The sequence below is a fragment of the Acanthochromis polyacanthus genome, chromosome 13 (genome assembly GCF_021347895.1).
Source record: "Acanthochromis polyacanthus isolate Apoly-LR-REF ecotype Palm Island chromosome 13, KAUST_Apoly_ChrSc, whole genome shotgun sequence".
NCBI classification, from domain to species: Eukaryota; Metazoa; Chordata; class Actinopteri; family Pomacentridae; genus Acanthochromis; species Acanthochromis polyacanthus.
This window is the reverse complement of record NC_067125.1, coordinates 14,780,394-14,794,971: the sequence shown is the minus strand read 5'-3', so window position 1 is coordinate 14,794,971 and position 14,578 is coordinate 14,780,394. Positions and strand designations below refer to the sequence as shown.

General features: G+C 40.7%; 1 protein-coding gene across 1 annotated transcript in view; it reads left to right on the top strand.

Moving 5' to 3' along the window:
- brwd1 (bromodomain and WD repeat domain containing 1) overlaps positions 1–13,427 on the top strand; it is a 31,623-nt gene extending 18,196 nt beyond the window's left edge. Inside the window, exons 23-44 of the mRNA XM_051957891.1 lie at positions 108–178; positions 425–650; positions 784–900; positions 1,821–1,928; positions 2,120–2,244; positions 2,596–2,678; positions 3,025–3,136; positions 5,400–5,461; positions 5,583–5,738; positions 5,890–6,010; positions 6,145–6,270; positions 6,400–6,466; positions 7,106–7,156; positions 7,326–7,451; positions 7,569–7,721; positions 7,837–7,997; positions 8,225–8,397; positions 8,794–8,913; positions 9,012–9,206; positions 10,133–10,453; positions 10,576–10,731; positions 10,835–13,427. Coding sequence (XP_051813851.1) covers positions 108–178; positions 425–650; positions 784–900; positions 1,821–1,928; positions 2,120–2,244; positions 2,596–2,678; positions 3,025–3,136; positions 5,400–5,461; positions 5,583–5,738; positions 5,890–6,010; positions 6,145–6,270; positions 6,400–6,466; positions 7,106–7,156; positions 7,326–7,451; positions 7,569–7,721; positions 7,837–7,997; positions 8,225–8,397; positions 8,794–8,913; positions 9,012–9,206; positions 10,133–10,453; positions 10,576–10,731; positions 10,835–12,261 — 4,257 coding nt within the window. The 3' untranslated portion in view covers positions 12,262–13,427. The remainder of the gene's footprint in view (positions 1–107; positions 179–424; positions 651–783; positions 901–1,820; positions 1,929–2,119; positions 2,245–2,595; positions 2,679–3,024; positions 3,137–5,399; positions 5,462–5,582; positions 5,739–5,889; positions 6,011–6,144; positions 6,271–6,399; positions 6,467–7,105; positions 7,157–7,325; positions 7,452–7,568; positions 7,722–7,836; positions 7,998–8,224; positions 8,398–8,793; positions 8,914–9,011; positions 9,207–10,132; positions 10,454–10,575; positions 10,732–10,834) is intronic.
- Positions 13,428–14,578: the final 1,151 nt, after the last annotated feature.

The following is a 14,578-nucleotide window of genomic DNA, read 5'->3' as shown; positions in this document are numbered from 1 at the left end:
AATCAAGCATCTGTGGCATTTTTTCATGTAGTTTTCTGTAAAAAAAAAAAAAAAAGTTTATTTAAAAGTAATTTAAAGTATTTAAAGTATTTTTTATTTCTCTTCAGGACAATGAACTGGACGGCACTGATCTGGATTCCTCCAATGATGAAGATGAGTGGAACAGTGACAGCTCAAGGTATGAAGCTCTCTAGATGAGTCACCGCAAATTGTTCTTTGATTTTTTTTGAACTCGTCCAAAGTACCTGAAAAAAACGTTTTCCTGAATCAAACATGGTTTGCATAGACCAAAAAAGTAGTCACTTAAATGTTAAGACTTTGTGTTATCTTAGGCGTCAATTCAACAAGATAGTCTGTTGTGTTTTCTGTTGTCATCTGCTGCATGTCGCTTAAAGTATAATCCTAACTGCTTTTGATTGGACAGCCATACTTCCAGCGAGTACTCCGACTGGACTGCAGACGCCGGCATAAACCTGCAGCCCTCCACCCCGCTGTCGTCACGGAAACGAGTGAGGCGCAGACTGAGCAGCTCTGAAGAGGAAGAGGAGGAGAATGAAGAGGAGGAGGAAAAGCAGCAAAGTGACGAGGAGGAAAAACCTGGGAAGAAAAGCAAAGAGAAGACCAAGAAAGCAAAGAATAAGTCACCCAGGGTGAGTTGACCGATCCTACTGCTTAGTTATTGCCAAGATACAGCTTTACGCTCTGTCACTGACAAAGTATAACAGGAAATATTGTGACAAATATTTCAGTATTAAACATTTTACATCATGGTTTTCCAAACAGCGTCCAAAGGCCAGACCATCCATTAACAGGGAAGTGTCCAATGAGTTCAGACCGTCGCCCTGGATCACCGATGTCATTCCCAGAAAGTCTCCTTTTGTTCCCCAGATGGGCGATGAGGTATGCAGCGTTGGTTGAGGCTTTTACGGGCCTGTGAGATCGGCTTAGGTCTGTTTTATTTCTTACTGCCTTCCAAACAGTTCACGGGAGTACATGGGAAATTGCAGTGTATGTGTGTTTTGTTTTTGTTTTTTGTTTTTTTAATGAAACATTTTTAAAGTAGAAATCAGGTTTGGCAGAAGTATGGCATTGCAAAGCTTTCTGGGATTAAATACATTTGACCCAGCAGCCAGTTTTTCAGTTGGCCTTTTTTCATCACTAAATGAGTATTTGAATCTTCTGCGTTTTATTGCTTTATTGCTGATTGGCATTCACAAATTTGAATCCCAAAAAGATAAACCAAAAACAGTAGTGGAACCACCTTTATGAGCAACAATACTGGGACAGCATGGGTAGTTGAAGGTAGTCTTTTGAGTCTTGGCTGAACAAGATTAAAAAAAAGACCTACACAGCAAATACATTATTAAAAAGCTGAATAATGTAGTTTTTTATCTTCAGATACTCAGTAAGCCAGTTAAAAAGTAGTGGATCATCTTTTGGTTTTGCAAATGTGACCTAATTGCTCAGTTTTTTGCCAAAAGGTGAAGTATATTTACTTTGCCTGGTTTGATTTGGGAGCAAAGTGCTCATGGTCAACGTCACACTTTCACTGGGACAGCAAGAAATGGTGCTCTTTATGCCAAGTTAGAGAACTGCAATCACATAGCAGAGAAGCAAATGTGGATGAATTTGCCATGACAAATGAAGATAAAGTGTTTAAAGAAACTAAATTAAGAAAATGGAAAATTTGGAATTTGCTTACACAGATATGGATGTAGTTTATTACTTTTGGCAAATGTTTTATTGGCTCAGCAGGACTCTAGAATCACCAGGTCTTCTACAAAAGTTCCTTTCTAAGCTTTAAATCTTGTGTCTGTCAGGTGATCTACTTTCGGCAGGGACACGAGGCCTATGTGGAGGCCGTGAGCCGGAGTGAGCTCTACCCCATCAACTTAGAAAAACAGCCCTGGAGGAAAATGGAGCTGCGGGTAAGACTAAGGCAACAAAAAAGAAGATAATAAAATGTGTCCAGTAGATAAATTTAAAGCAAAAGATATCAAGTTTTAAAAGCTGCTTGAGTCTTCACCGAGAACACAAACGCTAACGGTAATGTAGATTTTCAGTTTGACTCAAAATATTGGGGTTACAGACTAAATGAAAAACCTTGTTTGTTTCCTAGGACCAAGAGTTTGTGAAAATCACTGGAATCAAATATGAAGTCTGCCCTCCGACACTTTGCTGTCTGAAGCTGACTCTTATTGACCACGGCACCGGCAAAATCACAGACAAGTCGTTTTCTGTCAAGTAAGCAGCTCAGCTTCATTAAACATCTCTTTACTGAAAAACACATAAAAAATGTTGCTTTTCTTCATGTCATAAGCAGCCGGCTTTTCCCGAGGTCATGTCTAAATTTAGTGCATGTATATTAAGTATATAATTAAGAAAATTAGGTCATTATAGCATAGAAATGATAATGCCTACAGTATTTTGATCATAAGCTGTGTTTATTTTATTTTGATTATGCTGTTTTTGCCGGCTAGATTTCACCTACTGTTACTGTGTATTGGTAAGAATCAGTTTTATAGACACAAAGTCTTTTTTTTTTTTTTTTTTTTTGTATTTTGCCATCAAATTAACTCATATTTTTTTCTACAGGTATCATGACATGCCAGATGTGATAGACTTCCTGGTGTTGAGGCAAAGTTATGATGAGGCGCTTCGAAGAAACTGGCAGCCGAGTAAGTGAGCCTGATTCTCCCTGTTAGAAATGCGTTCTCCTTCTTTCACTGCCAAGTAGCATCTCTGCATTTCTATATTCAGCTCCTGTTTGGATAAACCAGACTTATTTTACAACTTTGTAAACATCTTAGTCTAAAAGCTACTCTGTTAGAAAGGATTATTTATTTCACATTGAGAGTTCTTTATTATTTCCACTTTGTGATTTCTCAGTCAAGGATAAATAAAGTTTTGTTGTTGTTCGCATAGATTCTGCTTCTAGTGATGAATCAGTGCAGTCGCCTGCATAAACAGAACCAGGCGTTTATTCTCCATCACCTGGATTTGGCGTTATTTTCTTTCTTGCAGATGACCGGTTCCGCTCGGTGATAGACGATGCCTGGTGGTTTGGGACCATCGTTTGTCAGGAGCCCTACCAGCCGGAGTATCCCGACAGTCTCTTCCAGTGCTTCAAAGTCAGGTGGGAAAACACCCGAACTGTTGGAACAGAGTCACTGTGGAAACACTGTGATGATGACACCAGCACTAATACCGGTCTATTCAGGTTTCCAACACTTACTGCTTTTGTGCTTTTGATGTCTTTACTGTATAAATCAAAGCTTTAGCCAGACAGCAGGCTGATTGGCTGAAATTCTTTAGGTTCACTGAGACTGCAGTAGTGGCATCATAGCGTACATAGGAATACAAATTTCTAAATGATAGACAATCTGTGTTTTTTTTTTTTATATTTAGAGACCAGCTGGGCTTTGTCTCTGTCCTCTAGTGGTTGTTAAGAAGCATAACAGCGTCATGTCTGTCCTTGCAATGGCAGTAATATTTCTATTATCAGCTTTTTAAATGAGACCAAATAAGAAATGGCAGTGTCCTATTAGTTTGTATGATAATTGTCAAGTCATATTAGTTTATAAAACACTTTAAAACAACCAGAGTTGACCATGTTGCTGTACAGAAGGATAAAAACATGATCAGAAGATAAAAATAATAGAACTGAAGACAAAATACATAATAAAACATAAACAATAAATAGACTAAACAGACTGGGCTGCCATTCCAGATACAATATACATGCACATGAAAACAACAAACCGACTTGGGCGGTATCCAAATTTTGATACCGTCAAACTTCCTTCACATTTTACCGGTATACAGTATTACCGTGACTATTACTGTTACTGGCTTGTGCCTTCACGTTCGGAAATTGAATACTCGCAGCAGTGAGTGGGTGGTTGATTCGGAGATGCGTCCTCAGGTTAGAGGTGTTTCCATCTCTCGCAATCACCTTTTGATTGCAGAATTTACAAATTGCTTCATCAATGTTTACCGGCTCTTCTCTCTCGTTTGCCTGGAACCCGAAATACTCCCAAACTGCAGAAGTTGTTCTTTTTTGACACCAATTCACACCGTGCGGGATCTGCCATCCCCCCCCCTTGGAGACTTTCCATAAACTTTATGGAAAGTCTCCAAAAGTAGGCTAAAACATAACTCTTTAAGTAAAACTGAAAATTCAACCACACATAAGTGCTACTAGACAGAGAATCAATTTTAGGCATTAAATGACTTTTATTTAATCCTTATGTTAACCTTTCCTGGTCGGCTCCGGACCGTGGTCAGGAAGCCTAGGGGAGGACAGTTCTCCAGGGTCGAAGTTATTGTTGTTGCTTCAGGGTTAACCCCCTTCACTTCCTCAGCAGTCGTAGAAGGCAAAGACACAGGAGCCCGGCCTTATTGAAGAATACTGCAGCCTTTATTGCAAATTAACAGCGGCTGAACCATACAGTTTTTGCACTTTTACATTTTTTAGTAACAACAACATGGCCAAGAAAACCCTGTTGCCACCCGTGGGGACCTCATTTTAGGTCCCCACTGTGAGATGAGTCCCCACCTATATAGCAGTAGTCAGGTTGAAGTCCCCACCGGTATAAATAAACACACACACACACACGCTGCTCGCTCTCCCTCTCTCATAACGGAGCCACACACTCTCATAACACTTATCTCCTGTATAAGAGCATTGCGTTTTTTTCATGATGGTATTGGAACTGATACCGCTGCTATTTTTAAACACCGGCAGTATACGGTATTACCGTAATACTGCCCAAGCCTAACGTGACGCGAAAGCCAAAGAAAAGAGGTTGGTTATAAGAAACGTTTTGACATTATACAGTGAGGATGCCTGTCTGATGTGCATCAGCAGTTAATTCCAAAATTTTGGAGCTGCAACAGAAAACGTTCGGTCCCCTCTGAGCTTCAGCTTTGTTTTGGGCACGCTGAGGAGCAGCTGACCTGAGGGATCGGCTCGGTGTATAGGGGTGTAGAAGCTTTCAGAGGTACGGTGGGGCAACACCATTTAGGGATTTCAAAACAAATAAAAGAATTTTAAAATGAATTCTAAAGTGGACGGGCAGCCAGTGGAGTGAAGCTAGAATCGGTGAAATGTGCTCAAACTTTCTTGTGCCAGTTAACAGACGTGCAGCGGCGTTTTGAACCAAGTGGAGATGAACAATAGAGAACCCATTAGCCCCCATATAAAGTGCTTTACAGTAATCCAGCCGAGTGGTCACAAAGGCGTGGATCACTGTTTCAAAGTGCTGTCTCTGGAGAAAAGGTTTTATTTTTGCCAGCTGCCTTAACTGGAAGAAGCTTTATTTCACTAACTATTAGTAATTATAGGATAACTGAAGAAAAAGTTACTGTAAACTCTTCTTTTTGTTTGTTTTTACCAGATGGGACAACGGGGAAACTGAGAAACTGAGTCCTTGGGATGTGGAACCTATTCAAGATGACGGTAATAAAGTTGTCTCCCCAGCTTACTGCTGTCACAAACACATCATACTGGAGTCTGTTTACAAAGTCTGGGTCGTAATGGGATTGATGTCATATTGAAAAAGTCTGTCTCCGCTGTGCAGACCCGCAGCCAGAGACAGAAGGAGGGGGTATCCCTGTGACAGCAGATGAGATGAAGGAGCTGATGTACAAGCCTCTGCCAGGGGAGTGGGGTGAGAGGAGCAGGGATGAGGAGTGTGAGCGCATCATCGCTGGCATCGATCATCTCATCACTGTCGGTGCGTACACATGAGTAGACATCCTTTAACTACCTTTGGTTCACTTTCACGTTTCTGGTCAGTCTTTTTTTCACACATCAGGGTTTCTTTAATTGTAGAACAGATTCTCGCCAGTTATTCTGACCCAGCGTCTTGTACGTTTTTGCTACAGAGATTGCAGCTCCGTTCTCTGGTCCTGTGGACTTGATCCAGTATCCCACCTACTGCACCGTGATCGCCTATCCCACAGATCTGGGCACCATCAGACTTCGACTCATTAACAGATTCTACAGGTCAGTTCCTCCTTCTGCCTTGCTGATAATCCAAACAGGTTTACCGCTGATGGAACTCTGTGCTTTCCAAAACACTAATGTTTTGTACAGTTTTTGAAGGCACTGTATATTTACTCACCTCTGGTGGTCTGCAGGCGCCTCTCAGCATTAATTTGGGATGCCAGGTATATTGCACACAACGCCCGCACTTTCAATGAGCCAAGGAGCAAGATAGCCCACTCTGCAAAAATCATCACAAATGTCCTGCAGAAATTTGTCAAGTACGTGTTACTGAATGTTTTTCTAAAAAATAATCTGCTGTAGATCATGTGATGATACTCTAAGCACATTATCATTCAAATATATAGTGTTGTATGCTAATAATTTGTCACCTTTTCTTACTTCCTCAGTAATCCAAGCTGCACCGATATCATGGAGATCTACAGTGCTGTGGAAGATATGGATGAAGATGATGAGGTAAGTCTAGATAAATTAACAAACTTTATGTTATTAATGTGTTTGTAGATTTTTTTTTTTCCATGTGCTGCTGTCAAAATATGAGTTTGATTCAAAAATCCAGTACCATACATAAGTTGTTGACGGTAAATGTAAAGAAAAGATTTTTAAAAATCAATAAATATCAGTATTTGGTGTGAGATTGTTTTCCGGCACCGATCCTCTTCAGGATGTTGGTGCTCATTCTTAGAGCATTTTGCAGTTGATTTGGCTCCTCATGGCTCTTCATATATTTCCAGCCTCACTCGATGATGTTTCGTTCAGTGCTCTGTGGGGGTCATACCATCTGTTGCAGATGGTTCTGGCTGGATATTTACGGCTGTTGTCAGAATAAATTTAGGACTAATCGGCTGTCTCCCTGATGATACTGCACTATGAGTTAGACTCTAAACTTCTAAAGTTAGCTTTGCACAGTTCTGTATGAGCAAATACCAAGTGGATCATTGAGAGAAGAGACTAGGTAAACTTGAAGTGCATGTAAGCAGTTGTGGCTGATTATAAAGAAGGCGGTTTTCCAGTTTAAGGTCCTAATCTGTGATCGTATCATTTGAAAATGCAATTATCACAAATTAATAATCCAAATTTGTTTGGTGCCTACAGGAAGAAGATACAGAAGCACCAGGAACATCATCTGGACACAGACTGCGTCAGGTAAATGCATTTATAGAACTGATACATCCAAGGATCTATTTATGGAGCTCAAAGCTGTACTACAGGCCATCAGTACTGTCACTGTCAAACATATGATTGTTTTACATTAGATTTTGGTTGCAAATGTTTCTTGTTAATGATTTCCGCTCCTTCTCCTTGACATGTGCAGCGCTCTGTAGAGGTGCTACCAGACAGAGATGCCTGGAAGGAACAATGCAAGAGTCTGCTCAACTACATATTTACCTGTGAGGACTCAGAACCGTTCAGGCAGCCTGTGAATCCTCAGAACTATCCAGTAAGTAAACACCGTACACTTGAGACTAAAGTATAACTGAAGAAACAGCAGCAGATTATGTTTTTAGTTCTGTGTCCAGTGCTTTGGAAATCGAAATGCTGTTTGGTTTGTGTCCAGGACTACCACGACATCATTGATACACCAATGGACTTCGGCACAGTGAAAAGGACGCTGGAGGAAGACCACTATGAAAACCCTGTTGAGCTGTGCAAAGACACCCGGCTGATATTTGCCAATGCTAAAGCCTACACACCCAACAAACGCTCCAAGGTATAATGTAATTAGCTGTGTGGAGGAATGTTCATGTATTGAAACCACTTAGGTTTGCCTTTATTCTCCATATTTTAGCTCGTCTGCTGAACTTTCTCTTTTTTTTTGCTTTTAGATTTACAGTATGACCTTGCGGCTCTCTGCCTTCTTTGAGGAGCGAATCAGAACAATCATATCTGAGTACAAAACTGCTGTTAAAAGCAATGACAGGCTCCGCCGCAGTCAGAGGTTTCGTAAGAAGATGCAGCAGCAGGATCAGCCCTCTGCCACAACAAGGTCTGTGTGAGTTCTGCTTATCAAAAGTCATCATTTGAAAATGTTTTGTACTCTGAAGGCGACACATTAGAACCTTACCTAAATGCTTTCTTGTTGCTGCTTGTTTCTTTCTTCATTGACAGCTCGCTAACACAATTCAAGTGTTCCAGTAATTACATTTAATTTGGAACCATTAACGTGTCACTAGTCCGTTTCCAGCTTAAATGTTGGATTTTTCTTTCCTCAAGTCAAAAGAGGGCTGCACTGAAAACTCAGGAAAAAGTGGAGTCGACGTCAGTGACCAAATCTACCTCAGCCAAAGTGTCTGTTCCAGAGAGGGCCGGGAGGAGTCGAAGCAGCAGCTCAGGTCACAGCTCCTCAGACGACGACTCCGGCTCCAAAGGTGCTTCATCAACACCAGGTACGAAAGAAACTGTCATGCTTTAGTAGGTTTGTTTGAGTAACTTTATCATGACTTTGCTAACAGCAGAGTTGAACAATCATAGTTAAGATATCAGAACTACTGTTGAAATGGTTTGATAACTCAAAGCTGTCTCAAGGCAGTTTGAACAATCTTTGCTTCTGAAAATGGTTCCTTGACATGCAATAGCTTGTGAAATTTAATACTGTAGCTCACAGAGACACATGAAGGGCTTTTGTTTGGGGCTGTGTTTAACTTTTGTTACTTGCTGAATGCCATTTAATTGTGTTGGGATAAAAAGGACCTGTAATTCCACTGCAAGAACCAGTTTAGGTCCTCATGTGTTTTCATTAATGTGTTTTTTTTCCTGCCCTGCTCTCTGCTCTTTTATGTCAGAATCTGAGAGTGAGCTGAGCGTGTCGGAGGAGGAGAAACGTCCAGGTTCCTCAAGGCACCATCAACGCAGACATAAAGCAAGAGTTACAAGAAGCCACCGTGCCAAGCCAAGGAAAAAAGGTCAGGAATGAAGTATTTCCACAGATACAGTAGAAAATAAATGTGCCTTTTAAGTTGTATATTGAGTAAATTCTCCTTGGGAAATATATTGTTACTAGTTGCTGAAAGCGACAGTGAAGACGAGGAAGAAGAAGAAGACGATGAAGAAGAAGAATTTGACAGTGAAGGGGAAGAGGGAGAGGATGGAGAGGTGTCCTCCCAGTCTTCAGATCGTCGCTATCCCAGCAGGAATAAGAGCAGCAGGAGTACGCGGCTGACCAGAAACAGCGCTGCTGGAGACAGAAAATGGACAGGTAAGCGCTACTGACTGTCTACAGCAGGGGTGTCAAACTTACTTTGGTTCAAGGGCCACAATCAGCCCAATTTGATCTTAAGTAGGCCGGACTAGTTACATTACAGCATATTAACCCATAAAACTCCAATTTTTTCCTTTGTTTTCATGCAAAAAAGTATATTCTTCAAACGTTAGCGTTTAATGAAGAAAACATTATGAACAACCTGAAGTTTCTTTAGAAAAATAAACTCAATTTCAGCAATATTATGCCTCAGTTTATCATTTACACATGACAACTTACAGATCAGAGTGTCTACAAAGGAACAAAACATTTAGTCATGATCGAAACAAGAAAAGACAAAAAACAAGACAAAACATTACAAAAATGAGGCAGAAATGACAACATTGAGAACAAAACGACAAAAAGAGACAAAACAAAACAGAAAAGAGGCAAAAAGTTACAAAGCGCCAAAAAAAATGGACAAACGACAAAAACGAGACACAAAATTACACGAGCAAGACAAAAACACAAAACGATACACAAACGATGAATGAAGTGAAATACAAAATGAGAAAAGTAAGGCCAAAAATACAAGTGTGACAAAAAAGAAACAAAACGACAAAAACATGAGACAAACGACAAAAATCGGACAAAAAAACAAGACAAAATGTTACAAAAAAGAGACACAGCGACAAAAAAACAATGAGCAATGTATTATTTTACTTTATAATCAAAACAACTTTTCCAGAATTTATTTAAAATTTATAGTTTTACAAATTTAAACTTTGCAGTTAATGTCTTCTCTGTAACTTTTACACTTTGAGAGCCGGTTTTGGCCTGCGGGCCGCATTTTTGACACCTCTAGTCTACAGCCTCAAATCGAGTAAACCGCAAAACCCACCATTAAATGTGCTTCATCATTGTTCTGGCTGGCTTGTTTTCAGAGGGCAGAGCTGAAATGAACGGCCACAGCAGCAGGTCGTCTCGCAGGGAGAGGCGTCACCGCCGAGACTCTGACAGAGCCACGTCTCAGGGCTCTGACAGGGAAGGGGAAGTCACGAGGCGCAGGTCACTCAAGAGAAAGACGGCAAGGGCAGCTGTTAACAAGATGAAACTCCTCGAAGTGTCAGATGAAGACTATGAGGAGGAGAAGGACAAGAAGCCAACGAGGAGCAGCAGCCGTCTCCGCCACACATCCTGGGCCGTCAAACGCACTGCAGTGATCCAAAGCAGCTCCGATTCAGATGGAGAGTCATCAGCGAGGGGTAGGCGAACGCTTTTCAGTCAGAAATAGTACAGCACCAGAAAGTACACGTTTTTGAGTGTTTTCATTTTTTTCAGCTCCTTAGGGGATAGATTTTTACTCTGGTCTGCCTGTATTTTCTAGCCTCTCAGAATACGAAGGAATCAGGTGGTGAGTCCAAGGATGAGGAGGATGGGAATGACAGCGATTCTTCATCCTCCTCCCAGAATAAGCAGAATGGAGACACAAAGTCCATCAAACAGAGAACATCAAGACAAGCTGCCAAGACAAAGGGAAACTGTGAGAAATGTCCTCATCAATCGTGTTTCCTTTTTTTGCTAGTGGTGATTTGAAAGTTGCTCTAATCAGGTGCTTTTTTTTTTCCCCGTTTCTTCCTGTGCAGATGCTTTGTCCCACGTGAACGGACACAGTGCGAAACATCACAAGTCTAAGAGCAACTCTGAGCAAGAGGAAACTGCAGAGGAGAGCTCTGGCGAAGTTGAGGATGAAGAGGAGGAGGTGCAGGCACCAAAGTCTCAGAAATCCTCTAAAAGAGCCGCAGCCGCTCCAGCCAGGAAGAGTAGGATTACAAGTGAGGAGGACGAGGACACTGAACGCCAGACCACCAGACATAAACCTCCTGAAAGCTCAGATGACGAGGACAAAGACCACAGTTCCCACAAACACCCACACCAAAATGGAAGAAATGTGGAGGAGGTAATCCACAGGGACTCCAAGAAAAAAAGTAAAGTTTTACCGTCAAAAAGCCAAGACAAACAAAAGTCTGCCTCAGCTAGTAAACTGGATGGTGCAGAATCAGATGAAAATAGTGATTCTCCAAAGAGATCCAGCCCACGCAAGAAAAAACTGAAAAAAGAAGAGCAGGAAGTAGAAAGCAATCACTCCAGTGAGGAATATGAGGTTGAAACGAAGACGAAGAGGTCAACGAGAAACAAGAGCAAATGTAAACGACCGCGTGGCGACACCTCGGCTTCAGAGACTTCTGAGCAGGAGTACAAACCCAAGAGGAAGTCGAGGAGGAAACGCTCCACTGGCTCATCAGACGAGGAATCGGATAATTCTGACAACACATCGAGCAGGCGGCTGAACCTCCGAGTCCTGCCAAAAAAGAAATACATCAGTGACAACTCTCTTTCCGAGGAGGACTCTGCTTCTGCGAACCAGGATAGACAGAGAAATGGTAACAAAACAGCAGTGGAGTCGAGGGAAGACAGGTCAAATGCAAGAGTGTCTACCAGAACTTCTCCCAGTGAAACCAAGAATCAGCTGTCTTCCAAGAGAAAACGGATTTACACTTCAGATTCTGAAGACGGCGAGGAAGAGCCAGCGCCCAAGAACAATAAAAATAGCAGGTCAGGCTCCTCGAAGCACTCCAAAAGGGAATCCAAACAAGAGGATGGTAACAGCAACGAGAAGGAGACTTCTTCCCACTCTGATTCCAGTGAGGAGGAGGAGGAAGATATTGGTCGCTCAAGGAGGGGGAAGAAAACCGCGAGGCAGCCAAAACACAAACGAAAGGAAAGCTACAGCAGCAGCAAACACAGCTCAGACTCAGAAAGCGAGCAGTCGTCTTCAGCCTCTGAAAACTCATTTGCCAGCTCAGGGTCCCACAGCAGTCCAAAGAGGAGAAGTTACGTACGGTCTGGGATCGGTGAAAGGACCGCCAGCCGCCAGCTACGGCAGCGTCGCCGACAGGCTGCCTCAGAGGAAGACGACAGTGACGAGTCGTACGGCCAGCCGCGGCGAAAGACGCGTGTGAACACCCGGAACCGGGGGAAGCGGACGGTAAATTATCAAGACAGTGAATGAAGGACGTAGCGGCTGGAAGTACAGGCTTTAGGAGGAAGACGGACATTAACTGGAGACCTTAGACACTTGATGGCCACGTTATGGTAGTAGCACTGGAGTCCTCGAGAGAAAATGCTGTGAATCTGTTTCATTCAGGGATATTTATATTTTCTATGAAAAACATGTTTATAGATGTAATACAAATTCAAGCATTTGAACTGCTGGTTTTCACAAGGATACAGAGCAAAACACCACCTCCCATACTGCTTGTTGTGCTTGTTGGCCAGCAGAGTAACCATTCTGGGGAGTCTTGTCAGCTTGGGTGCTATCTAATATACCTCTGTTTAATCAAGCATATTGCTGGCTTGCACTAAGATACACTGTAATGAGGTATTTCATACACTAGTTTTGCATTAGAAACTCAGGGGTCAACTAAGTTTACTGTAGTCTCAGACATGCAGTTGTGTTTTGAGCTAAGGTAAGGACAAGAAACTATTCCAGGTCGGCAGATGTCCAAGCACATTCACTGGGACAAAACAAATCCATGTTCAGACTTTTGACTACAGCACTCCTTTGTAAATCCACACACTTAAAGCTTGACTGTATTGTGAGTTTATATGAGCCAAATGAACGAAAATGATTTTTTTCCCCCATACATTTCATTTTTTTCATGAGATTTGTGTTGTATTCTAGTGAATAGATGTAAATATGTGATTAAGAACAAAATTGTCTGAACGGCTTGGCGATCAGTTTGTAGCAAAGCGTTTATTTAAATTTGAGCTTTTGTTTTCATTTTTTTTTTTAATTTTGGGGTTTTTTACATGTAACTGCATTGTCTTGCCATATGTCACAAATTGGTACCTTTTTGCCGAGTACAAATAACCAAAAGTACTTAATGCAAAATGCTGTCATTTCTCATATTGGGAAGACCTTTTATTGTTGTCCTGTGTTACCTACTTTCAGTATTAAATTCTTTTTCAGAGTTGACTTAAAGACGTTTTGCCAGTCACATGGTTTCATTTTGTTTATTGGGAGGTTTCTAAATGCAGTCGCTTTATGACATTTTGCTTAATGTTTTTCGTACTACACCTTTAATAAACAGATTTCACAGGAAAACTATTAACGCAATGTGGTCGTGGAGTGCGAGGAGTTGTTCTTCCTGTTAATAAAGACATAATTTCAAGGTGCATTCTGTGTTTAATTTAATCATATTCACTGACATCATGAGGATAGTACCCCTGTTTATATTTATTAAACATAGCAAATTATTTTCTGTCTACTTTATCTCTTGCTGGGCAAGCATTAGTGTGGTGTTATTTAACTGAATATAATGTGAACCAAATGCTTTTACTGCGACAACACAGTTACCTAAAAAATATCCCTATTGTACAGCCATAGCATCGTCATTACCTTACACAGGTTTTTGTTTTTCAGGAAAATACAACTAAGCAAGCAAGGTTATTTGTCCAGCACTTTATCACAGTTATTTAAAAGTGCTGTATAGGCAAAGCTAAAAAAGAGAAAAAAAACGACAAGTAGAATAAAGTGCACACAAATTCTACACGGTAATTAAAACTGATATACTAAAAGAAAAATGATGTAAAAGATAATGTAGAATAAAACAAACAATTGAAAAAAAACGGAAACTGGCAGTATAGATGAGACTGTAAAAATAAATATTTAAAATTGAATACCTATTAAATGGGATGGGCTTAATAGGGAGACAAGAAAAGAGTGTATTCCCTCAGTTTGGCTGTGTTTTCAGATGCTAGAATCTGAAAGGGCCAAGAGTTACAATTAGTATGTTTTTTGTTGGTTTTTTTTATGTGTGTGAGCAATTTATTTTAAATGCATTTATTTCTATTTTCAAGTCTCCTATGACACTTCTTTATCTTAATTGTAATATATTTAAGTCAGAAGTGATGATAAAATAAAGACAGTCATATTGCATTACGTTTTTCCACTCCATTTCTAAATGGACCATGGCCAGATACCCATGAAAAATATTTTGAAGCCTTTCCAGAGAACAAAACTATTTTTTTTCGTTATAATTTGCCTGCATCCATCAGTTTCCAGATAAAATAATAAAGAAACCATATTGCCTTTATTCTTTTTGATGTCTTAATTTGTATGTTATTTCTTAGCATTTTTTTCATCGGCTTATTATTCTCTTTTTCCCCAGACAACATATAAACAAGCTGTTTTTATTATGAAGAGGTTTTTTTGTTTTGTTTACTTTTTAAAAGCGTCGCTTCCGGCCATAGTTTACGGTTTCTAGTCGCACTTTCGACAGATTAGAATTGTAAAGTCAATTTTTTATTGGAAGTAATATTTTCAA